Consider the following 27,990-nt stretch of genomic DNA (forward strand, 5'->3'; position numbering starts at 1 on the left):
CACGGATGCTGGCCAATAGCGTACTTCGATCAGCCTTGAGATGGTCTGCTCACCACCCACACTTCAGTATCAACGAACTTTTGAGTTTTCTTGTCGGAACTGCTGGTCAAGTAGAGACCTTTGATGTTCGTTTGACATACTTAGAGCTTTCCCTGACGTCTCGGTTTCTGTATTGATTTAATCACTAAATTTGAGAAAGTTCACTATTTTTTCCGATTAGTTTGATTAACTTTCTCCTCGACGGTTCTATGGCGATTGTAGAATGCAGCGCTCAGTAAATCCGAAGTCAGCTATTTTTTTTTCAGATATTGCTTTAGCATTCGCCCGTTTAAGTTAACTATTTCCGATGTGTTTACATGGAGGAATATAATAGATGCGAATGCGCGGACCTTTGGACTTAACCCCAACTTGTTAGCCTGAGAGTCGATGGCTACCGAGCAAGAAGACGCAGCTGGGCTAGTGTGAAACATCGGACATAGTCACGCTAGCAAGGAGCATGAGAAAGGTAAAGACAACAATAAATCAACAGTTTAATGGCCTGTAGGCTAAACAACAAATATGTAGACAACATGATTTAGCCGTGGCAGTTTAATATTAATAGTCTCATTACGATGTATGGATGAACTTATTTGTTTGAATGGAAGTGGTTATGGCATTTCCAGTGTGGCACTAAACGTTATCTCTCAAAGTTGTAATAAGTTTATTTCTCACTGTTTCGCTTCCTTACAAAGGGTGGAGGAGCTAGCTTTGTTGAGGAGGGGCATTGTGTGTGTGTGTGTGAGTGTGTGTGTGTGTGTGTGTGCGTAACTACCCACTGGTTGTTATAGTGATGTGTTGGAGGCGGGGGGTGCCTGCCCAACGGTACTAGGGGAGTTTGAAGAAGGGGGTGGGGGCTGCATCGGTCACAAAAGAGGTTTATTGGGAAACCAAGTTAATTAAATGCACAAATAAATAAGAAGGCAACTTCCCTTTCCCCGTCACATAACCCAAGCAAGCCAGCATAATCTCCTTTACTTTCTTGTTAGTGCCATGGAATGCTGAATGAGATTTAATTTAGGCGAATTAATGGCAAAACTTATTGGTAGTAGCATTACGCACCAGACAAGAAATGGCATACAGGCCTTACCTTTCAGTAAACTTTTCTTGTTTTATACTCACTCACTGTTGTCTCATAGGCTGATTGACATTCTTTTTTCGTTTGAGCATAACATGCACCGACAAGCAATATCTGAATGTTGGGAAAGCTCTTTGCTGATAGTGTCTGGGACAGATCTGCATAGCTCCTTTATCTACAAGCGAAAGCAGAAGTGAAGGGAAGGTTTGGCATGTCTGCATGCAGAAAATGTTATCAAGCATTCTGAGCCCAGGACGCTCAGTGCGGTTTTGTTGATTGACCGTTTATGGTCCTATTATATAGACCTATGGAGAGTTTATTGCAGTATAGGCCTACCAAAATATGATAAGAGTTCATAGATCAGATTTGGCCAAGTCAAAGTAGGCCTATAAGTTCAGTCTTTCACAACTAAAAGATACCACACAGCCCACATCCACTGTGGTCTCGCTTTATGCTCCTCATTTATCATTGATCACTTCAAAACATGGCCTGGAACATCTGCAGTGCTTCCACTAAAGTCACATGAAGTCAGTCACAGATCCTATTGTGTGCCATTGTGTGGTGCGTCATCTGCACATGGCCTGAACAGCAGCAAGCTGTTGTCCATTGAGGGCACATAGCCTGTTGCAGCCTGCTGTCTGACACATCCCGTACCATGGCATCTCTCTGTGGAACAGTGAGATCTCTGTCAGAGATGGTGCTCACCCGTAGCCACCATACAGGGGCTCCATGTTCCGCTCGGGCGGCCTGACTTTAAAAAAACAAAACAAAACAAAAAATTCTATGATTTAACTGGAGAGGGATTGTGATGGGGTTTGTTTGTAAGTTTAGCAAGTTGACAATGCACAGGATGCTTATTGTACCCATGCACTGCACAAAGACATGTAGAAAGATGAAGAGGATAGAGAGAATGTCACGTTAAGAGCGAGGAAGAGTGGGCTCACTGGAAACTGTTAATGGCAAGGAGAGAGTGGTAACGGGAGATCAAACGGCGCAACACAAAAAGCAGCCAAGAAGTGGAGGAGGGGGTGGTGGAGGTGAGAGAATGAAAAGAGGGTGATAGAGAGGGACCAAGAGAGGGGAAAAAATAGAGGTATGGAGAGAGGGAGAGGAGGGGGAGGAGAGAGGCGGTGAGACTGAAAAGAAGGGGGTGCGTGGTGGGGGGGGGGGGTGGTTGAGTGTAAGTAGTGAATGAGTGAGAAAAACTCCCTTCTCTCCTCTCCGACCCTCTCCTACCTGTCTTCCCACGCTCAAGACTAGGCGGGGCCTCCGAAAATACGTTCACTTCCTTTTTACCCCATGACAAAAGGGTAACTGGGTCACCCAGCAATGCAGCGCAACGCAACGCTCGTGTATCAATAACCTCCCACAGCCAGCCGGGAATAAATCACTGCACCTTTCACTGTGCACCTCGAGCAGTGTCTCTCTCCACCTGCACCTGTGAGTCAGCCTGACACGTGCCCTGAGGCGCTGGCTGGGTGTGTTGTTGGCCAAGTTGCACTCCGCGCGCTCCCAGTAGCTCAGAGGGCTGAGGGGAGTCAGTCAGCCTCGGAGCCAGCAGGTTGGCTTAATACTCTGCTCCAGGCTCACCCACTCTCAGTCAGGATATATCCTCTTAATGTATCAAAACAGTGTGAGGCTACTACTGTTGTTGGAATGGCTCTCTGAGGGAGAAAATGCCTCGTAACTTTATTCATCTTTTCTCCTCATGGAGAAAAAGAATGCCTCATAATGTTATTAATCTTTACTTCCTCCTCTTCTTGACTAAATGCTCTCACAGGCACGGAGAGGTTTATCTTCTCCTCACAGGTCCACTTTCTTTCAGAATGTGCTCTTAATGCCTCAAACTATGCCAGAGAACTATCATTTCCCCTCACTGGAAAAAAATCTGAGTATTAACTTTTTTGGTAAATTAATTTCATAAAATGGAACCTAATCCGGAAGATCTGTTTGAACTCCCCTAACACCAAAAGTGCCTCCAGGACCCGCTGTCACAATCAGAGGGAAGCCTCAATTTTATCCGGCGTAACCTCCCTAATTGAGGCACTGCATATCAGTGTCTTTGGTGACAGTGCACACAGATTTAACCATTGAGGCACAGACTGGTAAAGCCCCCGTAATCTGATTAGGGATGGGAGAGAGGAGTAGGGAGGAGAGGGGTGAGAGGAGAGGCAGAGAGTGTTTTGCCTGCACTCTGTGAGCGTGCGGGGAAGACGGATGCAAGGGCTCGTGGCCAGTGCAGGGCAGAGAGTCAGCCATGCGGGTGTCTTTTAATGTGTCCACGGAGAAGCTCTACTTTGGCGGGGGAAGCGCGCGGGGCGGCGGTGGTGGGCCGCGGAGTCTTTCGAGTCGTCCCGGAAACACCACGGCAAGTTGCGTTTGTTGTTCTCTATCTGTCTCACAATGATTCATCCTGATGTATCTCTCTCGTCTTTATCTCTCTCTTTTTTTCCTCTGCATTCTATTGTTTGTTTTCTTGCGGTCATTTTTTGCATATGTCTGATTTCCTCTTTTGTCTTAACTCTTTGTTTATGTGCCTCTCCCTCTTCTTCTGTGTCTTCCTCTCACTACCGCCCTGTCTGCAAGGAAGGGAGTGCTTATCACAGCATATTTGGGATCTTCAGCTTCGGACTTCAGAATTTGACCCATTGTCGTGGCTTTTTTTTTTTTTATCACATCCAGGCTCTTAAACAGTAGACAATAGATTGCACTATAGATAGATGGCTTTGTCTGTGCTCTCATAGACAAGAATGGGTCCACTGCTATCATGCAGGACTTGCTCATCTTGATAGGTAGATGGCAGAAACAGGTTTGGCATGCCAGGTTATTTCCAGGGCCAGACAATGGAAGAAATGTTTGCACTAAGCTGAAGGAATTTTTCATTATTTTTTTTATGCTAGCTCAGGAGAACCATCGGCCAATTAGTTGAGATTGAGATGTAATTAAATGTAAGTGAATTGTTGGAGACTGTCCTGTCCTGGGTCTGGTCAGTAAACATCCAGTCTGTGAATACAATCCAGAATACATACGGCTGATAACTACTCATTCTCTTCTCTTTGTCCATTCTGTGTGTGCGATAAATAAACACGAAAAAACTGATGTTCTTACACAGTTCACATGCTCTAAATGAGAAGAAAACACAGAGGCTCGGACTGAACCATAAGCAGCACCTCCAGCCAATCAAGACGTTGCTCTCAGGAGCACAGAATTGGGGTGGGATGACTGATTTGAATGAATTGATCTTTATTGTCTCTGTGCAGAGAACAGTCTTGGGCTTACAGGGCATTCTATGATTTCATTGGCTTTTTATCAAAAACCAACAACTTTTCACCAGAGTGGAGGACTCTACCTTGACATGAGTGAGTTCAGGCGGTGGAGTGTGTGTTTGGACTGACATGGTCCAGGTCGACAGGCTGCTCCCAACCAGTCCTGTGGTGCTCTAATGAGGGCTGGTTGGAGAGTTCAGAGGCCATGTCATGTTTATAACTCTTATGTAAGAGGTAGACTCCTCAGGCCTCAGCCCTCCACCATGGAATGCTGAGAGGATGTCTCCCTCTCTCTCTGTGTGTGTGTTTGTGTCAAGTGATGAGACACTCCTTCATCCCATGGGGAATGCTGAGCTTTAGTGGAGGACTTCCTGTTCTGTGTGTGTGTGTGTGTGTGTTTGTGTGTGTGTGTGTGTATGTGTCTGAACTATGTAGGAATCCAAGGGTTGATAGCAGGATAGTGCCTTACTCTGTGATGAATATGTGAATGTATGCATTCTGTTGCATGGTTGGGTGTGGTGTGTTTCTGTACGTGCAGTTGTGTGGGTGAGTGCTCACTGCCTGGTGGCTTAGAGTCGTATGTGTCCGTGTCAGGATCAGTGTTTGGAAAGTATTGCCTACTTTGTTACCATGGTACATGCACATGGCTGAGTGATTGCTTACATGTATGTTTCAATTGGCTGTTGCCATGTGTTATGTTTATGGATGTGTACACACAGTAGTGTGTGTTTCTCATTTAGCCAGTGTATTTGTCCTGTTGCCATGTTCTGTGTGTTTGTGTGTGTGTGTTTGTGTATTTGTGGCGTGTGTATGTGTGAATTTATGATTGTGTGTAGCACTGGTCGTCCTTGCGAGGGGAGTTTAATCTGAGCCAGGCTCCAGCTGGCAGCCGTGTGGGGGGCTCTTCCAGTCTCTGAGCTCTTAATTAACTCCGCTTTGGAGTTCATCAGGCAAGGGTGGGGACGTTAGAGAGAGAGAGAGAGAAGGAGAGAGGGGGATAGAGGAGAGGAAAGAGGGGGGTGTGGAGGTCCTCTGGGAACTCAGACAAACCTGGAGGGTGGAATGAGTCTCTGGAGCGTGAGAGTAGGCAACCAACGGAGCTCATAAGAGCAGGACAAAATACGCTTAGTTTAGCTTAGTTTAGCTTAACTTAGCGTAGCATAGCCTAGCAACCGTGACCTACTGCACAGCCCCTGAGACTGGGGAACAGGCTAATACATTTTCGGTGTTTACTGTCTGTCTAGCTGATGGAAGCCATGTGCTGGTGGATTAAGTAGAGATTGAGAGTGAGTGAGTGAGTGAATGAATGAGTGTAAGGGAGGGAGGGAGGGAGAGAGGAAGGGAGTAGGCCTACATGCTCGCAGTAGTCAGAGCAAGCTGAAAAGATTTGTCGAGTCACACAGGGTGGAATTTGAACGTGACCATAAAGGAAGTCATTGAATGAATAAGAAGCGAGAGTGAGAGAGAGAGAGAGAGAGAGAGAGAGAGAGAGCGCAACCGCGACAAGGTCACCTCCAGGCTGCGGCGGTGAAAAAAAAAAGCTCAAAGGTTAGACTGAGGTGAAGAGCGGAAAACCAGCACCTTGAGGTTAGCTCTTAACGCGCACAGTAGAGTCCTAACAGCCACAGACCTGACATCAGGCTAGTGCCGTCTCATTCCTTTAATTGAGGCCAAAGGGCCATGGAGGCTGTATTAAAGCTCGTTGCGTCCCGGCGGTAAACCCGAAAGGCAGGTCAGTCAGCCCTCATCCCTGTGTCTGCCCTGGAGTGGACGGCTGGCCGGGGCATATCTGGGAGAAAAAACGAGCCAATTTGTTGCATTAATCACAATGGATTAGTGAGTCTGATTGCTTAGTCATGCTAAAAGCATAAAGCCCTTCATCTAAGCCACCCTGGTGCCAACCGACGTCTTCCCCTCCCCTGGAGAGCAAGGGGCCCAGTTTCCCACCGCAGAACAATGTGCTGCACTTAAACGAGATGTGGTGTACACATACACATGCTGACGCACACACTCACACACAAGCTGACGCACACTCACACACACACGCTGACGCACACACACACACACACACACACACACACACACACACATGCTGACGCGCACACACACACACATACATACACACACATACATACACACACATGCTGACACACACACACACACATACATACACACACACACACACGCTGACGCGCACACACACACGCTGACGCGCACACACACACACACATACATACACACACATGCTGACACACACACACACACACACACACACACACACACACACACACGCATGCACACACACACACACACACACCTTTGATTCAGTCTCAGTCTCCCTGAAACTATGACACACATACTCTTAAGAATCTGTTGTAGACTGATATGTGTGCACACACCGAGATGCCCTTAATCTTTCTGACACAGGTAAACACTCACAAAGACCCAGTATTTGCACAAACTCCCACATTATGTTTCCAGTCTTCCAGAATCCCTGGAAATCCAAAATATGTACACAGGCACAGAGGCACTCTTTCACAGTCTCCCATGCCAAAGAGAGGCGGGTCTGTACCCGGAAAAAGGGCACCACTTTTGAAATATTTCCCACCAAACGTAAACACACTCCCGTGACCGGGATTGGGCTGGGTTGAGAGCAGCTTTCAACTCCGAGGAACTTGAGGAATTCCAGGCCACTGGAGAAGACTTCCAGAGCCCCGGAGACATATCAGTTGGGGGAGGGGGGAGGGGGGAGGGGGGAGGCTGACCATGAGCCGTGGTGGCAACGGACGCATCCCGCGCAGCACGTCTCCGTAATGATAATGAGCGCTGATATGTGTGGTGCTGATATACGGAGCGCCGTGCCAAGTGTACATTTATGATGTGCGCGGGGTGAAATGTTTATGGCGGGCTGACGTTGGGCCGAGATAAGGCCGGCTCTTAAGGCTCACCGCGCTCGGCGTCTCCTCTTACTTCTGCTTCTGCTTGTTCCCCAGGCGGCTCAGGTGCATGGCGCCGCGTCTACGCTGGATGATCCGCTGCCGTGCCCTCCGCAGGGAGAGACGCCCGGACCTGCCCCCCCGCGACCCCTGGACGACCTTTGCCCCTTCCAGGAAGCGAATCAACGGACCGGCTCGGGTTGCGCGGCGCAGGTGCGGCCCGTGAGGCCTGAGCCGTGCAGCGAGGAGAGCCGGCTGAATGGACTCAACAGCCAGGCCTGGTGCAGCCCTGTGATTGGTCAGCCGGAGGCCAAGCCCTACCCCTCCAGAATTATGCGTCTGTTCTCCAATCAGAAGCGCTCTGGGGACGCCGCTTTGGAGAGGACTTCAAACCACGGCTCTGCCGTGAACCCTCAGACCTGGTCGAACCTCTCCGGTCTGAAGGTCATGGGGTCGTTCAAGAAACTCCGCTCGTCCGTGTTCCAAGGCATCCAGAGCCGAGGCAACGGCACAACAGCCAATCAGGACGCAGATTATACGACGATAACCAATGAGGACACAGGGTGCGTTGACCTCTCCAATGGACAGCAACCTCAGCAGCTGGGTAGAGAGGGTTGCCAGGGTAACGGAGTGTGTGGGGGGGAGGCGATCTTCGGGATCTGCTCTGGTGTCCATGACGATGAGGATGAGGACGACAACGACGACGAGTTCCAGAGGAATAGCCACTTCTCTCGGAGCATTCGCCGAGCCTACGGTGCCGGGAGGATCACTCTTCTGGACGCGGGGCGGAACGCCCGGCCCGACGCTCCCCCGAAGTCGCCCAAAGCGGCCGTCGCCGCGCCTCCCTGCCCCTCCCCCTCCCGCCGGCCCCGTCCCCGTCCCGTGAGCGCGGCGTTCGCCGGCTCCGAGGCGCACCTGGCGGGCGAGGCCAACGGCGGGGCGCTGAGCCGGCTGAGCAAGAGCGCCGAGAACCTGCACCTGTTCAAGGCCCCCTTCAGGCGCAAGACGGCCTCGGCGCACCTCGCCCACCCCCACCCGCCGCCGCGGAACCTAGAACAGGACCCGGAGCCCCCGCCGGAACCGGACGCCCCGGAGCGGGGCCGGACTTCCAACATCAAGCGGGCCACCAGCGCCTCGTCGGTGGACGGCGGCGGCGAGCGCGGTTCGGGCCGCTGGCGGAGCCCCAGCAGGACGCGGGGCCAGATGCAGCGGCTGGTGGGCAGCCTGACGGACCTGACGTCCAGACGCCGGCCCAGCGGCCCCCTGTCGCCGCCCTCGCCGTCGTCGGCACCGCCGCTGTCGCTGTCGCCCCTCAGCCGCATCCACGACGACTACTCCCGCCGCACGCCCTGCGTGCCCCCCTCGGACCGCCAGCGCCGCCCGTCGCCGGCCCGCGTCCGGGCCGCGGGCGAGAGGGAGGGCGCCGCTCAGCGGGTCACTGCCGCCGTCGTGGTGGTGGAACACACACCCTCCATACACCCGGTTCCTCTCGGCTCGCCGGACCTGACGGAGCTCACTCCTCGCGCAGACGACACGAGCGAAGAGCATCACAGCTCGACCCTGCAGCTGGACCATCAGTGTCCGGCACCACTGACGTCCTCTCCTCTGTCGGCCGCCCGCAGCCCCAGTCATGCACCTGCAGGGAATTCTGGGCCAGTGGAGGACCGGAGAACTGGGACAGTCCCACCCCTGCAGCCTTGCCCACAGTCTGCAGTAGATAAAGCAGAGGACCACTTGCAAGACCAGCTAAAGGTGAGCCACTACTATACCTACATACAGTATACTACCTATAGCTACTAGGCCAGCTGCTACTGCCTCTACTTCTGTTAGACACATTGGACTGGTTTCCCATACATGGAGTCCAGTCCTAGACCAAAGGCTTTTTCTCAATGGAGATCTTTTGTCCAGGATTAGGCATGCAGAGGAAACTAGCCCATAAGAAAATAAAAATAAAAAAAGAGTATGTAGAAGAGATATGTTAAATGTTGTTATTGTAAATGGTGTTGTTAGCAGCTCGCTGTTCCTGAGTGCGTAGGTAAGGGAGGTAACTTGCTAAATCATACTGGGAATGTTGCCAGGTTTTCAAAAACATCCCTCAAAGACTGGTTGATCAACTGAACTGAATAATTGAGGTTTGAGATGCCTTGAGAGGTGACTTTAGAGCCTGTGATAACGCCTACGTAGCCCTGAATGACGACAAACATACTTGCATACAAGCCCTGAAGTCCATATCCACCCTCATTCATAAAGTAATTTGTTGTGGGATTTCTGACACAAGCTGTCAAAAATCACCCAGGGCAGATAGATAGAGTTTCAAATGAGTACATGGACTTCATATTGTATGCGTCATCATTCCAAAGTAGTGGTAGAGTTATCAAAGACGATTGCCTCATTTTGTAGATCCAAACTGTTTGTGCCATTCAGCACATGGATCATATGACAAGCTTGTAGAAGACTGTGCAAAGATCCTGTACTATATCCTATATATACTATATACGCTTGAAAAAAGAAGAAACGGCGAAAGTTAATGGACATATGCTGTCACTTCCTCTCCATTGCGAATGTATGTACCATTAAGGACATGGATCAGCTGATGAGATTGTGGTGTCCTTGACCTTGCGTGGTAATGTTCTGGTTTTGACATTTACAATGGGACCACTAATTATGTCAGGTCTTCTGAGTTCTTGCCGATAGCACAGGTGTTCTTGCCAGGCGCACCTGTATTGTGTAACAGCTTGGCACCGAGGCAAAAGATACAGTGCCCCCTCACCCTACAAGAAATAAAGTGTTTATCCGGAAAACATGTCACTTCCTGTCACTTTAGCTCAAATATTTAGCTCATATGATTGGTCAAAAACGTAGGCATTCCAGCTCAGCCTCCCATCTGATTGGTTTAGCTCCTCCTTGAGTGCGGGAGTTCATATGGTGGCATGGCATGCAGAATATTCGGTCTTAGGCTGCAGCCAGGGGCGATGGAGGTGGAGGGTGGTGTTAAGCTTTAGAAGGAGCAGGCCGAGTTAATGATTGCTGCTTGTTTGATGATTTGAGAGGATTGCTCAAGCTCCCTGCTCCTGCACCTGAGGGGGGAGTTATCAGAGAACACGGCAAACCCTCCAACCCGCCTCCCCCCACCCACCCTGCCATCAACACTGGCTGGCCAAAGTCCGGGTTGCACAGAGCCGGCAATACACACACACACACACACACACACACACACACATGCGCACCCACATGCACACTTTGTCCGTTTGCTAGAGGAGCTGAGGAGACAGATTTACAAGTCTAGAGTGTGTTTGGAGTGTATGTATGTTTCAAAGAGTGTGCCTTTTCTACTATGGTGCTGATCTATTGTGTACCCTTTCAGTGCATATGGAAGAGCCCAGAGAAAGATGCGGATGAACAAGAGGTTTGTACAAGGCTTTTATTTCGTTTCAGTGTGTATGTGTGTGTGTGTGTGTGCTTGTGTGTGTTGCTCATTTGCCACATTACCTGGGGTCTCTGATTGATTTGTGAGGGGCCTGTTGTTTCTGGACTCAGCTAAGCGACGTGTACAAAAAAAAGAGCCTTACAGAAATATAGCATTACAGACACTTGAGATTTCACCAAAATGTGTTGTTTTGACAGTTTTGTATTTATAATGTGTTGTGTTGTTGTAGTTTGGCTTTAGCTTTAAAAACAATCACTGTCAGTACCAGGAGAATTGCACAAACACGTTGTCTGAAAGTGACTTTGCTACGTTGACATTGAACCAAACAGAAATGGCTCTCTCTGTTTAGCTAGTGATTTCTGGGCAGTTGAGAGAGGATGACTCAGTGAGCATAATAAATAGAGAGTTACGAGTAGGGGAGTAGTCACTGTAGATACTGCTGTATGTGTATGCAGAGGTAGATAATGCAGAAACACACATAATGAAAGAATCAATTCAAAAGCCGTGTCCTTGCAATAGTGTTGTGTGTTATTATTTACTTGTGATTTGTTTTACAATGTTCACTCATGACATGGCCTTGTAAATTCACCTTTCCCTTCTATACACACCTGTAACTTTTTTACCTGAACATTAACAGTTTTACGGTTAAGATAAGGCCAGTTTGTGTGTTAGTTGGAGTTGGCAGTTGGCACTAAGTTTCTGATCTTCTCGTCCGTCTCCGTCTCCTCTAGTCTGACGGGTACACCAAGGTCGCATGCGATGCCACGGAAGCCAGAGCGCTGCTCTCCAGGTGCCAATCTCAGGGTGATTCCGTGCCCAGCTCGCCCGCCTCGCCGACCCCCACAGAGTCCCCTGTCAGCCCCGCGTCGGGCTCCGACCCTCCCTCCGCGGCGGTGATCCGCCGCCGATCGGGGCGCGCCAGGCCGCGGCCCTTCTCCGACTACGCCCAGCTGGTGAGCAGGAAGTTCTCCATCCCCGAGGAGAGAGGGGCGGAGACGCCGGCGGAGACCGCCGCCAGCGCTGCGCCCTCCCACGTTAACGGTGGCGCTGTTGCCGACGGGGACGGCCAGGGAAGTTGCCATGGCAGCAGTCCCCAGGGTCAACAGTGGAGGCGGCCCATGTCCGCCATCGAAGGATCGACCGACCTCTTCCCTTCGCCGGGCACCGAAGACGGGGAGGACATGGACAGCATGCCCTCGGTAAGGCAATGAAATGCAGCCAAATAAGGCAAGGCAATAACATCCAAATACTCCAACAAACTGTTTGCATGGACAACATGGTGGGAAGCACTTCCATTGACTTTAATGAAGATAAAATTGCTGTAATAAAAGCTAATTGAGAGGTGTTGTACAGTATGTTCACATTGGAGCCAGATTTTGGCAGAGTGTGTTTTGGAGAAAAGTACTGGGAAAGCAGAATATTATTGCCCAGGTCTGCCCAGAGTGAGTGTACTGTAGGTCAATCCAGTCCAAACGGTAGTTCCTGTGAAGTGAGTTTACGGTGCCCATAATTGTTACAGTCATTGGTCCCTACAGGCTATGACTTGAAAGGGGAACAGCCTATCAGTCTGTGAAGGGGCCTTAGTGTAAATGTGTGTAATAGCTGCTCTCATATCACTACGTTTGTTTGACAGAGGCAGGTCTGATCAAATAATGTGGTTTTGATTGCATAATCAAAAGCATGTGAACTAAACTTATCTGGGTTCCCAGCAGGACCAGGCATACATAAATGGGCATTCTCAGGGAAAGCCGTCTGTGTGACACATACACTTCACGCCCCAATCGACTGATCATAGCGCCAGGGGCTAACTGGCAGGCCAGCAGCGCATCATTCCCATTCATTGGTATGCATGTCCAAGAACCAGGAAGATGCCTGCCCACTGGTTCTTGGAAGTGACAAGCACAGGCTGGCCAGCTAGTTAGTCATTGGCTGTCTGAAGTAGTCTACAGTAGCTATTCATGAGTTATTCAAATAATGTCATGGACTGGCACACAAAACAAAGGATCTGAGGCTGATGCAATGTGTGCCTCCTCTACTCTTAAACCTCCTTATCAATTAGGGTTCCTGCTTGGTATCAAGCCTAATTGGGGCCTAGGTCTGATTTGTCTCTGTTTCGGTGCAGAGAACCTCCTGTTGAGTTTTACTGTGCTGAGTCTGCTTGAGTTGAGTTTTACTGTGCTGGCTCTGAGAGACTGGAGCACTTAGTAGTAGTTAGTTGTGTGAAGTAGTAGCAGTGTATGAAATATTGCTCAGTAAAAAACATGGTTTGTTAAATGTTCTACCACAGTCAGCTGAGAGTCCATTCACCTTTGAATGAATGGATCATCTCCCCTGGGCAATGTCGTAGCAAAGATGAGAAAAAACACTGCTCAATAGCAAGTTAATGAATGTACTGAATACAACTGTATATTTTCCCAAAATAATTCGAAAGCACACCACAGCTACACTTTAGATTTCAATTTGACTGGTCCAAGCTACTTGAAGTCATTGGACGGCTTCCAAAACGGCAACCTTATGGAAAACAACAAGGCCGTATTTGTTTACTGAGGCTGTTTAAACATGGACATACTGTATAGCTGAACCTGTCTGATAGCGTGCGTGCGTGTGTGTGTGTGTGTGTGTGTGTGTGTGTGTGTGTGTGTGTTGTAGCCGATGACGCGGCCCCCCATGCCGTCCTACCAGGTGCCCCCCTACAGGGCGGTGTCGGCCCGCCTGCGCCCCAACATCCTGTCCCAGAGCACCCCCATCGGGCTGGACCGCGTCGGCCGCCGCAAGCTGCACCGCGTGCTCAGTGGTGAGGGAGATCTCTTCGAGAGAGGGAGTGTGTGTGTGTGTGTGTGTGTGTGTGTGTTTGGGGGGGGGGGTTCTGTTTGTCTGTCTGTCCACAGCTACCGTGTGTTTGTTGTTAATGCATACAGGGTGAAAGGTGTTTCCGAGAAATTGTGTGTGTGTGTGTGTGTGTGTGTGTGTGTGTGCGCGTGCGCGCCTCTTTTTGTTAGCTCATGTTTGTCGTTAATAAGCATTGAGGGGTGAGTGATGAGAGAGAGGGATTGATTTTGTGTGTGTGCGTGTGTGTGTGTGTGTAAAGCCGTATGTCCTACAAGGGTCAACATGGATAAGTAACTAAGTAAAGTGTGTCTTTATGACATGATGTTATTATGTATGGATGTGATGAACTGCTCTAGGGTGACTAAATCAAGGCTTAGGACTATATCTCATATCCTGTCTGAAAGTGTGTGTGTGTGTGTATGTGTGTGTGTGTATAATCCCCTGTGTGTGTGTGTGTGTGTGTGTGTGTGTCCCTTAGGCGTGGGAGTGGCCTTACCCTGTGTGTGAGAGGGAGAGGGGGACAGAGAGTGTTTAAAGCTACTCTAATTGCATATGTCTGTGTAACCCTGTGTGCTTGTGCGTGCCATTGCAATGCTCATATAATTTCTTGTGTATATCATGTTTTTGATTATGCATGTGTTTGTGTGTGTGTGTGTACACACTAGAATTCATGTGAGTGTATCTCTAACTCTTTCTCTGTGTGTGTGTGTGTGTGTGTGTGTGTGTGTGTGTGTGTCACAGATGGCCCCTCAGAGGGATGCACAGTGCTGGACGACAGTGTGAGCGAGGAGGACGGCAGCTTTGATGAGCTCACTGATGTCACGCCGTACCTGCAGCCTGGAGTGGAGCTCACTGCCCTCAACCAGGTGAGACACTCACTGCCCGACACACACACACACACACACACACACACACACACACCACATATCCATCTGCACCCACACCCTAGGCACTCAAACCGCACACATACACACATTCACCCACATTGCTACACAATCACAAACTCTCACACACACACACACACACACACACACACACACACACACACACACACACACCACATATCCATCTGCACCCACAGGCACTCAAACCACACACACACAGGGTTGTGAAGCCTTGAGGCCAGGAGACATGATATGAGACCCTGCCGAATTATCACTCACCAAATCAGCCACAGAAATGGCACTCTTTATGGAAGAGCTCCTGCTGTAACACCTCACACTGGCATATACACAGAGCAGGTGTGTGTTAGACACACGGCACATTTGTACATCTCACACACTCACAGAAATACACATCAACACCCTTATCCATACAGTACTTAAACACACACTCATTCAAGGAAGCACACCCAGTAACAACACTGGAGGGTGTATCTGTGTATCCTAACTGAGAGATATACTGATATGAAGGCCGCTGCTGTTGAGCTAGACAGTGCGTCTCAGTGCCGGAGCCAGTGTGGTGCTTTACGATGTGACATTATTATGGATGGGTGTGATGGACTGTGCTGGGGTGGAGAAATCAAGGGCTAGGGCTATATCTCATGTCCTATCTGAACATTCTGTGTGTGTGTTTGCTTCAGTGGGCCATGTGGGCTGCTTTGTGCACAGTACATTTATCTCCTGGTGTGTGTGTGTGTGTGTGTGGGTGCGTTTGTGTTCCCCTCGACCATGTGGACAACCACGTGCTTCTTACGGTAAATTTAACCCTGGCGTTGTGTGTGTGTTCCTGGACCATGTGGTTCTTCGAGGAAATGTGTCTGTGTGTGAGTGGGTGGGACAAAGAGAGGAGCTATGTGTATATAACAGTGTATACAAACAGTGTTAACTTCGGTTGGGTGGGCAGTAAGTCTTATATGTGTTGGAGGCAGTAACCTTAGCCTGTGTTTTTATCTGGTCTCTGCGTAGGACTTTACCATAGGGGAGGAATGCAGTGTGTGCATTTAGACTTTACTGCAGTGGGCTCAGATTACACTGTGTGTGTGTGTGTGTGTGTACGTGTATGTGTACTTGTACATGTGGGCTCTTGCCCTTGCAGCTACATTGTATCTATACTGTGTGTGTGTGTGTGTGTGTGTGTGCACTTGAGGGTCTGAGCTGTGACTGTGCTGATGTCAGTTTCACTGCTCACTACAGTAATAGAATCATTAGAATGACTGAGAATATTCTCAGTCCCAGCAATTCCTGCTATGATCCATATCTAAAGAGCAAGAGGAAGTAGATTAACAGATAAAGAGGTGGATAACTCACTATAGTTTGATATTCAGTTATTGCATAATTGTTCATTAAATTAGTGGATGCATAAGATGTTACTCTACATAGCAACAAGCATCATCAAGGTCCCTAGCAAAACAGGAAGTCCCATTCTGGTGAATTTATTAAAGTTTAATCTAGCAAGGTACGGCAGAATAAAAGTTTTTAAAAATATTTTGAAATGGTGAGACCTGTCGACAGCAGTCAACATCATCCTAATGTCCGAAACAATCAATTAAGAACATGAACCCTAAAATAACAGTAAAGTAATACACAGAGATACAATTTTATTTAATACTTTTATCGGTCTTGCTCCTGTGCCTTTATCCTGTCCCTGTGTCCTCATTTGCCCTCTTGCATTGACATACATGTATTGCCATCATGCCCCAGACCCACACAATACTATTAATGCAAGTTGTAAGCAGGTACACACAGGATGCTTTGTGTTCAAAATCCTATCGGATTTGCAAAGCTACCTCCGGAAGTAGTCTCTCTCACACACACACACACACACACACACACACACACACACACACACACACACACACACACACACACACACACACACACACACTGGGATTTGATGAGGTGTTACCATTAACGCAACACACAGCTCATGGCTGCACTACTGCTTGGTGAAGGATTGAATGTTGCACACGGTAATGTGGGGTAATAGTACCCATAACTCTGCAAACCACAAAAGCACATATTAATATCAGATGCTGTTATTTAGAGGTGAGGTTTCTTGGAAGATTTTATGATTTCAGTATCTGGACATGCATTCAACATGAAAGTGTAGACACATTACTGTGATATTGTGCCAAAATAAACCATTTGACTATTGACAATTTGACCCAAACAGTGTTTTTCTCAGTGTATCTCAGTCATAAATTGGCTTGTCTGTAACTCTATCTCTTAGATCAGAGATTAGGTTAGGTTAGAGATTAGGTTAGATTTGACCTGTATGAAAAGTATAACAGGAAGCCTCACTTCTCTCTCTGTCCATCTCGTGTTATGTCGTGCCGTCTCCGTTGACCGCTGTGTCTGTGTCCGTCTGTGTCCTGCAGCTCATCAGCTCGGGCCACGTGGTGTATGCGGAGGCGCTGTGGGACCATGTGACCATGGAGGAGCAGGAGCTGGCCTTCCAGGCCGGGGACGTGATCCGCATGGTGGAGGCCTCCAGCAAGGACTGGTGGCTAGGGAGGGTGGGCGACCGCGAGGCCTGGTTCCCCTCCTGCTTCGTCAGAGTAAGAGAACACACACACAGTACCCTCACTGCCCAACACCACACACACACATACACACACACACAGAGTACCCTCACTGCCCAACACCACACACATACATACATATACACACACACATAGACAGAGGTGGAAAACTCCAGCTTCAAAAAGTCCAATCATGTATTCATGGGTTCATCAGGTCCCTCTCCACAGGTGTATACAATCAAGCACCTAGATTATGAAAGCAGACTGCATAGTGCCTGATTACTACACCTGTGGAAATTGGTTCGATCTGTGCACTTAACACAGGTGATCTCATCAATTAGCTGCTCTGCCTGGCTGAAGAGTTGTGCTAATTAGAATCAGCTGATTTAAGTGAGTGGTTGGCACAGGTAGGACTTTTACTTTCTGAAGCTAGACTTTTCCACCTTTTGCACACACTCTCACTCTCACACACACACACACACACACACACACTGTATCTAACATATGTACTGTACATACATGCTCTGTACTGACATTTCAGAATTTGCACTCTTGCCCAAGCTATTCTATAATGCCTTCCAGTAAAGGCGCACACACACACACACACACACACTGCACACAATTTGGGGAATATATTGAATTGCTATTTTTCTCACCGATATTGCGCTTGCGTTTTGCAGTTACCGTGGATTTTTTTTAATGTCAATGAATTGATCCAGTTCAATATTCCGAATGTCTCGTTAAGTTGTGCCACTTGTGATTGGTGAGCATGCCTAGTGCATGAGAAGCTCAGCACTTCTGATTGGCTGTGAAGCTCACAAATCAGAAGTTCTGTTCTTCTCACGCATGATGACCGTGCTGCTTCTGATCGGTGAGCGTGCAAAGAAGATGACATGAATATAAGTCATAAATGTGACAAGATAAACTGACAAATGATTATATGTAGCTTTTGCGATTAGATAATTGCATTGGTTCATATTGCGATTATGATTTGCGATTGTGCTAAGTATGCTGCCCTGGCACGTACACACTATGAGGGCACACATGCAGCCCTGGCAGATCTAGCGTGGGACTGGTCGTATGTGGCAGCATAGCAACGACGCCTGAATGGCAGCTATGCACGAGTCAACAGGGCATGGCAGTCGCCGTAGCGACGGGCATGTTTGACTGGGCGCCAGTGATGAGCAGACAGATGCGGGGCGCAATCAAGGCGTCATGTTTACGCCTCCCTAAGAGCCAAGAGTGATGCACGTTCTGCTTGAACTGAGGGCCAGCAGCGAAGGCAGAACATAACGTGCCCACACACAACTCCCCGATAGAACACTGAAGAACCTTTAGTAACTGCTTGGGCCTTTCACTGAGCATGAACATAAACAGATTTGAACTGTCTCTCTCTCTCTCTCTCTCTCTCTCTATATATATATATATATATATAGATGTGTGTGTGTGAAAGAAAGGTCTGGCTTTGTCAGTAATTTTTTCATCTTCATCAGCAAAGCCAAAATTGGTCTGGTTAGCACATAATTCAGCTGTACATCAGGTAGTGTAATGCCCTTAAACTAAAGGCCAAGCTGAGATTGGTGTTCAGCATGTATGTGTGGTGTTATCTTTTCAACTAGAGCCATTAGCTAGAGCCATTAGTCAAGCAGAGTGCTACTTACACAAACTTTTGTACTCCGACTGATGAAAATGCTTTACCTAATGCTTATCCTGACTGTATTATTGTATTGTGAGCCCCTACGGGTGAAGGTGTGTGCTGACTAATGATGTGTCATGTGTGTGTGCCAGGTGCGTGTAAACCAAGAGGACTCGAGCGGGGGGAGTGTGGAGAGCGTGGAGATGGCTCTGGACCAGGAGACGGTGTTGCCTAGAGACAAGCGGGCCCAGAGCACGGTGCACCGCGAGCAGATGAGGACCAACGTCGTCCGGGAGATCATGAGCACCGAGCGCGACTACATCAAACACCTGAGGGACATCTGTGATGTAGGGACACACACGCTTAAAGCCCGCCACACCTTGCCATGCGCACACACACACACACACACACACACACACACACACACACACACACACACCTGTGATGTAGGGACACACACTCTTAAAGGCCTCCACACCTTGCCATACACCCACACATGCACACACCCACACCTGTGATGTAGGAACACATATTCTTAAACCCCTCCACACCCTGCCACTCGACACAAGCACACACACATACTCCATGCTGACATTTGATTTCATTTTGGAATTCTTGTCTAAGCTATTTACTCGTGAAGCTCTTTAATACTTTCCAGTGAATTGACTCTCTCTCACTGTACACATAAAGCTGACTTACTGGTTATGTCTTGTATGCTTTGCCTAGGTATGATGAACAATTAGATAACTTTTTTCCATTAAGTCAACAATGGTTAATTACGTCAATGCCAGAGATCACATGAATCACTTGAATCGAATATTTGACCGGAGTTGGAGCAGAATAAGGGCTGTTGTGTTTTTGTTCCCCTCTTTTTTGGATGCATGTCCTTAGATTGTGTGCGTCTTGATTGGTACTGGAGTTCTGGCTCTTGTTGGCTTCCATTTGTTTGGAGTTTAGCCACCAGGGCCCACTTTTCCTCAACACTTCCCTGACAAGTGAAAAGTCTCTCTGCAATACACCGTCCCATTACTTTGGTCCTGCTAACCTTTGTTCACTTGTAACTCCTCAATCATGCTTTATGACTAGTCATTTTCCACGTAAGAAGTTACCAAAAGCAGGCACTTTGAAGTCGTCTTTTGTCAGTGGCATTGTTCTATTGGTGTCCTGTCAGTTATATTTAGGCTTTCCACTTGCATAATAGTTCATGTTGTTTTATGCAATGAATGTTGGCTGACCCGTTGTCGCTGGACTTTTGGCCAAACTGTTGATCTCACTGTTGCCCCCTACTGTTGGCTTAGTGATAGAGATGTTTGTTTTTCTCTCCAAATAGACACGTAGACTTTTTACATCCTCCACATGCGTTCTGAAGCATTTCATGTTGTTTATGTTATATTTTGTTCTGACCCACACTTTCACAGGGATATATCCGCCAGTGTCGCAAGCACCCTGGCATGTTCACGGACCAGCAGCTCAAAACCATCTTCAGCAACATCGAGGACATCTACAAGTTCCAGAGGAAGTTCCTGAAGGATCTGGAGAGGAAGTACAACAAGGAGGAGCCCCACCTGAGCGAGATCGGCTCCTGCTTTCTGCAGCAGGTACACTCTCTTCTCAGCACTCGCTCACCTGATCTACCTGAAGGCGCTTACACGTGACGACCTTCGAAATCTCCCAGCGCTCGTTTTACGGTTATTTTGACCTATTGACCGGGACGTTATGTTTGCATTCTGACCTCAGCTCAGTGCCGTGATCAAACCAGTTCGTGCTGCAGCACGACGTTGCAATGATCAAACTGGTTGAACTTTGACTTTGTTGCCTTTGTGAATGAAACCAGTATGTGACATGTTCTGGCAACGTGACGTCCTGGAAAGTACAGCGCTGTTGCCAGTGTTGATGCTCCAGTGGCAGCCGTGTGAAAGCACCTTGAGAGTGGAGTAATCACCCCACATGCCTGCGCAGGCTGCATCCAGGGGGTCAGGAATGTGTTTGTAGTTTGTTGTGCTCCTCCTGGTATGTAAACACTGACTTCATCGCATTCTCCTCTTGTTTGACCCCCTACCCTTCGCCCCCCCTCCTCCTCCTCCTCCTCCAAACTCCATCTAATCTTTTTCTCTTCAACCACTGTTTTTCTCTTCAACCACCATTTGTCTCTGCCATATTTTCCCTCTCTACTTTGTCTGTCTCTTGCCCTGTCTCCTCCTGCCTTCTCCCTTTCTCTTGCCCTATCTCCCATCTCTCTTACCCCCCTTTCTCTGTCATTTCATTTTCTCACATCATTCTCCCTTTTTCTCTCTTCCTTTCCTCTCCTGCCCATTCTCTCTTCTTCCTTCTCTCTCACTCTTTCTCTATTTCTATCCCTCCTCACTTTCCCTCTGCTCCTCTCTCGTCTAACCCTTTCTCTCTCTTCATCTCTCTTTTGCTTTCTCTGTTTCTCCTCTTCCCTCGCCCCCTCTCTCTATCTACCCTCCTCTTCTCCATCCCCCTCTCTCCCTCTTGCTCTCTCTGTTCCTCCTCTTCCCTCTCTCTCTATCTCCCCTCCTCTTCTCCATCCCCCTCTCTCTCTCCCTCCCCCAGGGTGACGGTTTCTCCATCTACTCGGACTACTGTAACACCCACCCGGTGGCGTGTACAGAGCTGCAGCGGCTGATGAAGCAGAGCCGCTACAAGCACTTCTTCGAGGCCTGCCGGCTGCTGCAGCAGATGATCGACATCTCGCTGGCCGGCTTCCTGCTCACGCCCGTGCAGAAGATCTGCAAGTACCCGCTGCAGCTGGGGGAGCTCCTCAAGTTCACGCCCAAAGACCACAGGTAGGGACGGGACGCGACGGGGCCGCCATCTTCTGGGCTCAGGGGTACCCTGAAAGTAACGCAGTGTAGGAATTACCACGCGCTGAAGGAAGTGAAAAAAAAATACAATCTCTTCTGTGATTGGTTGCGGTATTATTCAGTGCTTCACTGGATCTGTGGTAGTGCAGTGGTAGTGGTTAAGGAGCTGGGTTAGCGTGCAGTAGCCTGAACGTTTTGTGTTCAATTTCCTTTGTTGTGCCCTTGAGCAAGGCAGGTAACCCCAAATTGCTCCAGGGACAATGTAATCCCTGGTAATATAGTTGACATATATAAGCCAGTTTGGACAACAGTGTCTGCTAATTGAATAAATGTCAATGTAAATCTGTAGGCTTCTGTTAGTGTTTGCAGAGTTCAGTGCATAGGTTTTATATGGTGGTTCAATGTGCATATGCACTGACATTGCATTTCCATGTGAAGTACTCTGTGCCCATTTGCTGTGCATAACTGCCAGTATTATTCACTCATGGAATGCATCTACCATTCTGAAACCATCCATTCACTGTTCCTGTCAAGACGGCGAAAACAACATCATATGTAGCAATAGTTTAAGCATAACAATAGCAGAAACTTATAGTTTTTTGTGCAGTCTTACAATTGACAAAGGCCATAGAAATGTTACTATGCCACCAAGTCATCATTTTTATCAGCCAACTATTTGCGACAAATAGTTGGCTGCGTAAGTAGGTTTGTTTACTTGTGGTGACGGTTGCTAAAGTGTGTATATGTTTGTCTGGTCGTGGGAGGGAGGATGGCTAAATAAGTAGCACAATCTTGACTTTGAGTCTGACAGACAAGCTGGAGTGAAAGAGTGGGAGAGGGGGATCTGGAGGTGTGTGTGTGTAGACAGACAGAGGGAGGAAGGAGGGTGAGATGGAGAATGAGTAACAAACTTAATTACCTTCAGTCCTGCACACCCTAGAGGAGGTCAGTGTCCAGACACTGTGAGGAAGAGTTGAAGAGGGAGAGGAGGACTAGAGGAGTGTCATTGTGGTCAGACAGACAGACTGACAGACTGACAGACAGTGAATGAGTGAGCGAACACACAGGCAGAAGTACACACCCAAACCTTTCATCATTTCAGCATCAGACTTTCATCATCTCTCTGCACAAAACTGTTCAAAAAGCAACCAGATTTCGTTCCCAATCATTTCATGTAATATTATTCTGTGACGTTTCGGGCCCATCAACCCTTCCTTAGTAATTTGTTATACTTAAAAGTCATGTATGCATGTGTTTAGTAACTTGTTATACCTAAAAGTCATGGAAGAATGTGGCGAGTCAAGTCAAAATGGTTTTGTTTGTGCAGTGATTACAGGGGCGTGAGTGGTGCATACTGTAGGAGGCGGTGGAGAATGTGGCTGCCTGGGCGTTTAATAATTTCAGAGGTGGAACGACACTAACAACATGAAGAATGTGGCGAGTAAAAGTGCTCTGTGTGTGTGTGTGTGTGTTTAGTGATTTCAGAGGCGTGAGCGATGCGTACGAGGCGATGAAGAACGTGGCGAGCCTCATTAACGAGAGGAAGAGGAGGCTGGAGAGCATCGACACCATTGCCCAATGGCAGGTCTCCATCCTGCGCTGGGAGGTGAGGATCTCCACACGCTTTAATTTTGAAACAAACATTCCTTTACTTTCACCCATTTTCTCCATGCCTCATTACACAGGAGGCTCCAAGGCACAAATGATTTACTTGAGAAAAAATGTGAGAAATTCTTTGTTTCCTCTCTGAGCACCCAGGGAATGGCTGCAAGGTGTGTTCTGTAAACTTGTGAAAGAGGGGAGTTTACGAGGGCAAAAAACACAATTAGTGAATTAGAAATACATCCTTATTTGACCCTTTTTTCATTTATTAAAGTGCTTGAGGGGTAGTGAGTCCTCAGTCAGTTAACTGGGCGAGCTCTTGGAAAAAGTCAATTCCTCTGTGATATAATCTCAGACATCACAGACATGTCAGGGGGGGAGACTGGTTCAGGCACCAGAGTTTCGCTGTAGAGCCTCCACTCAGAAGACTCTCCCTACTCTTGCCTTTGCAAGACTGATTGGATATAAAACAGCATTGCCATTAAATGCCGCCAGCAAAGTGAATTAGAAAGCATCTTGCTAATGGATGTTCTGGCAATGACAAATGACCATTCTCTGCATTGAATGCTTCTGTAACTCAAGAACAACAAGATGGAAGACAAACTGGCATAATAGCGACCAGTGGCAACAGGCTCCAACCACAGGATGCCAAAGCCATGATGGGTTAACATTTCCAGGAAGGCCACAGAAGAACAAGAAATCCCTCATCTGTCCCTTATCTGAACTAATAGGCCATCTTTGACAAAACACTCCACAACGCACAGTATGTGTGGACCTAAAGTATGTTCATAATTAGATCTTGTTCCAAAGTAACGTTGTCTGCTACTGTATATAAATATCCTAAGAGGCTGTGTTTGTTCAGTAGGCAAGCATGCCTTCCCCTGGTAGACTGACCAGTTCCTGAAACATTTCCCCTGTTATGTCTCTCATCACTTGGGATTGGGTTTCTCTATTCGTTATCAAGATATTGATATTCCACTGAGAGTCATTCAAGTGGACTGTAATCGGATAATGTAAAGAGCAGTCTATCGGATTACCGTAGGCTTGTGATATAATCCTTATTTTTCTGTCCTAGTGATGGACACCTACCAATCACTCTGGTCTAGACCGCTGTGCCCTAACCTGACTTGCTTACTGCATTTATAATCCCGTGTTAGCAAGTGATGCCCTCTCACCTACTTCCACTGGTTGAGCTAGATAATGGATGAGGGGGGTCTGTTTGCCAAACATAAATATTACAGCAGAATTCGGTCACAGCAAAACAACAACACACACGCACGCACACACACAAATGCGAAATGTTGAAAAATGTAGTATTTCATGCAAAAACATTATCAAGAGTCTCATTAAACGCACTGTCACTGTTTCCAAAGATTTGAGAAGTTGATTCAGTTTCAGTTACACCAAAGAGTGATCAACGTATGCTCTCTCTCCATGATGATTGGTATAATGTAGATATGCTTTGTGACCCAAGTTTTCAAAGTCATTTCATGCACAGGGCATTTCCCTAGCAACTTAACACAAAGCTTCATAAAGAGTGTGTTCTGCTGGTTCAAGCTGAATGGACCTTATGCAGGAAAGGCTTTTCAGATAGCTCCTCTGTTTCCGCTGGAGCCAAGAGTGTTTGAACCTGCCGCTGTTGTTTATGTAATTAGTGTCTTCACGGAGCTGGTTGACTTCTAGTTAATCACCATGTTGCGATGTAAAAGGATTCGAAATATTATTGGGTAAATTATGTTTTCATTGTTGGAGTGAACATGTAAGGAGCAGATTACAACAAAAGATGCCATTACAGTACAACACAGCTAACGCTCCACTGGAAATAAAACTACCTTTTCGTGCATAAGGTCTACTCTGTACAGTGCATGTACAGATTTCAAACTTGTGATTGAATGACTGATAAGCAGTATAGATGATCTCCTCCTTCTGCTCTTCAAGTACATTAACACCCACTTGTCTGCACCCCCCCCCCCCCCCCTTAGGGCGAGGATGTGCTGTGCTGCAGTTCCGAGCTCATCCACTCGGGGGAGCTGACGCGCGTGGTGCGCAACGGCAAGACGCAGCAGCGCAGCTTCTTCCTCTTCGACCACCAGCTGGTCTTCTGCAAGAAGGACGTGCTGCGCCGCGACCTGCTGCACTACCGCGGCCGCCTGGACATGGACGCCGCCGAGCCCCAGGACCTGCCGGACGGCCGCGACGCCGACGCGGGCGGAGTGACCCTCCGGAACGCCTTCCGCCTGCGGAACCGGGAGACGCTGGAGGTGCAGTGCACGCTGTGCTGCCGCAGGCCCGAGGACAAGCGCCGCTGGCTGGAGGCCTTCAAACGCGAGAGGAGGCGCGTGCAGGAGGACCGGGAGATGGGTGAGTGGAGTGGGGAGGAGAGGAGTGGAGAGGAGTGGGGAGGAGAGAGAGAGAGAGAGAGAGGAGAGGAGAGGGGAGGAGAGGAGAGGAGTGGAGAGGAGTGGGGAGGAGGTCCAAGACCAAAATCCTTTTTATTGAATTTCCCTGTCCTACAATCTGGACCAGATGTCTTTGCCAGGTGTATAAGGACCCCTTGTGGTCAGACTGGAAAAAAGTATGGATGAGGAAAGACATACTCAAAATACCACTGATTGCTGTGTCTTAATTAGTAATTACTTGATTGATGTGGAAAGAATAAAAAGCCTTAAGATGAACTAACTCCCCTCTGTTAGAGTGTGCCTTTAATACACAGTTGGTTTGTGTTTAATTCATTCTGTCAGTAATGAGTAAATAATGTCATGGGTCTCATTTTGCGTTCCCACAGGAATGGAGATCAGTGAAGAACAACGGAAACAGGCGATTTTCAACGCTCAGAAAGCCAAACAAGGCAAAATAAAAAGTAAGCTGGATGCTCAACATAGTCTTAGCGACAAAATATGTTGTCTCTTGGGATATTGTACTAATATTGAGAACTCCTTTCTCTCCTCTCTCCTGTCCTTTCTCCCTCGGTGTGTTTTCAGGTATGGGCTACCCAGTGCCCACACAGTACCAGCCCCTTCACCCCATTCACCAGCGGCACGTTACTGTGCCAACCAGCGTCCCACAGCAGCAGGTGTTTGCCTTAGTCGAGCCAAAGCGGAAGCCCGCCCAGCTTTGGCACAGCTTCACTCGACACACCCTCTTCAAGAAGTAGAACAAAAGCCCCTCCCATGCCATGTATGACTTTGATGGCGATGCCCTCTATAGGAAGTTGAGCGAAAAACCCTCCCACCTCTGGCATGACCTCACTGGCCACACCCTCTTCAGGAAGTGTGGAAGACAGAGCCAGTGCTCCTGATCAAGTATGCGTATATGAAGAAAAAGTCCATTGGAAGACATAATGCCCTACTGATGTGATGTCCCGCTGAAGTTTGGCCTATCGTGGATTGAATGTTGTGTAGCTCGAAACACATGAAATATATTTTTTGTTTTGTAAAGTGCCTATGATTTGGAAAAAAACACAGGAGGCTTTCCCGTCATGGACTATATTAACTATCTGTGTGTTTGTCTATGTGTGTCCTTGTATGTATCTGCCTGCACATTTGTGTGCATGATAGGTGTGTGTGTGTGTGTGTGTGTGTGTGTGTGTGTGTGTGTGTCCGTGTCCAAGTCCGTGTCCAAGTCCGTGTCCGTGTCCGTCCATCTATCCATGTGTATGTATGTAAGTGCCTGTGACTTGAGGGTGGAGAGAGCCCAAAAGTGTTATATGAATCTTGATTCCCTCCATTTCACTGATGTGGTAAAGATGCTGCTCATATTGAGATTCTCCCCTCCCTTCAACACCCCTTCAAATGCGTTTTATATTAATAACGACAATGATGTATATTCGGCTTTTAAATTCCTATTTGTGTTACTATTGCCTCTTTTGTTTTACTTTATGTATATTTAAGGCTGGAACCTTCTGAATTTAGACCTCACTTGTGATGGCAATATCGCCTGATATGAGCTTTAGAATGACCAGATCAGTTATTCTGCACACTAACACTGTTCACGCTATGTAAATAAACTCATGTACAAATGTTACTGATGCTTTCTCTTCATTTGACGTGAGGAATAGGAGTCGGCGGTGTGGCGTGTTTATGCACGTGCATGCGCAAATGCATAAACATTTGAGTGTGTTGGAAGGATATTTTCAAGTGCTTTTTAAATTGAGAGTATTATATCATCACCCTTGTAGTGCCGGTGTGTTAAACCATGCTCTGAATCCCTGGGAGAATACCGCAGACAGCAATTGCTCCCCCCGCTCACCTGAAAGTATACGGTTACATCCTTCTAGAATAGCAAAGGGGGTGATATCTTAACGGTGTGGACATCCTGCTCTGAAGCCTTCTGGTTCGTTGATGTATCGATCGGTATTTCATTATTTTCAGGGGAAATAATTTAATGAATTTCACTCAAAGTATGTAAATGGCAGTTTTCAAAACTCTTCAGTTCCAACATTTGGTGAAAACTTATTTAAGTAGGCCTAATGTTTTTGTGCCATGGAGTCCGCGCGCGAAGACAACGGGCCGACAGATGCCGACGATGCGCCTCAAGGCGACATCGCAAGTGTAAGTAATTTGTCTGATTTATCTAATGTAGTGAATGTTGTGATACCGTAGTTGAATGATGGAGTTAAACCTAGTACGTGTTTCAAACTGGTCGAATCGTGGTTTAAGGTTTCTAATTTAGCCTGCCCTTCACCTGGGATTCATGGTGGCCTATTTCAACTTTCAAAAAGTAATATCTGCCCATTTCTGAGCCACAGCAGTTTATCCACGAAGTATAAGAGGCTATGTCTGGTCGTGATGATATGAATACAGGTTATAAATACAGCTGATTGGATGGTAAGACCATATATGAATAATATATGTCATGGGAAACACAATGCGTCTCCCCTTCTGGAGGAGTTA

General features: G+C 47.8%; 1 protein-coding gene across 1 annotated transcript; it reads left to right on the plus strand.

The window, feature by feature from the left end:
* Positions 1 to 27,121, plus strand: spata13 (spermatogenesis associated 13). The gene is made up of 14 exons (XM_062521110.1): positions 1 to 505; positions 7,374 to 9,068; positions 10,681 to 10,722; positions 11,475 to 11,942; positions 13,393 to 13,537; positions 14,314 to 14,438; positions 16,892 to 17,071; positions 18,824 to 19,018; positions 20,090 to 20,269; positions 21,246 to 21,478; positions 22,973 to 23,102; positions 25,081 to 25,459; positions 25,884 to 25,958; positions 26,080 to 27,121. The coding sequence occupies exons 1-14, from the start codon at positions 497 to 499 to the stop codon at positions 26,250 to 26,252; spliced, it is 4,029 nt and encodes a 1,342-aa protein (XP_062377094.1). The 5' UTR covers positions 1 to 496; the 3' UTR covers positions 26,253 to 27,121.
* Positions 27,122 to 27,990: the final 869 nt, after the last annotated feature.

This window comes from Sardina pilchardus, chromosome 19 (genome assembly GCF_963854185.1).
Source record: "Sardina pilchardus chromosome 19, fSarPil1.1, whole genome shotgun sequence".
Classification (NCBI taxonomy): Eukaryota; Metazoa; Chordata; class Actinopteri; order Clupeiformes; family Clupeidae; genus Sardina; species Sardina pilchardus.

Excerpts from the sequence above, each read along its gene's own strand:
- spata13 (XM_062521110.1), top strand. Across the intron at positions 17,072-18,823 it reads TCCCCTCCTGCTTCGTCAGA|GTGCGTGTAAACCAAGAGGA; the intron begins GTAAGAGAACAC and ends TGTGTGTGCCAG. Across the intron at positions 20,270-21,245 it reads GCTCCTGCTTTCTGCAGCAG|GGTGACGGTTTCTCCATCTA; the intron begins GTACACTCTCTT and ends TCCCTCCCCCAG.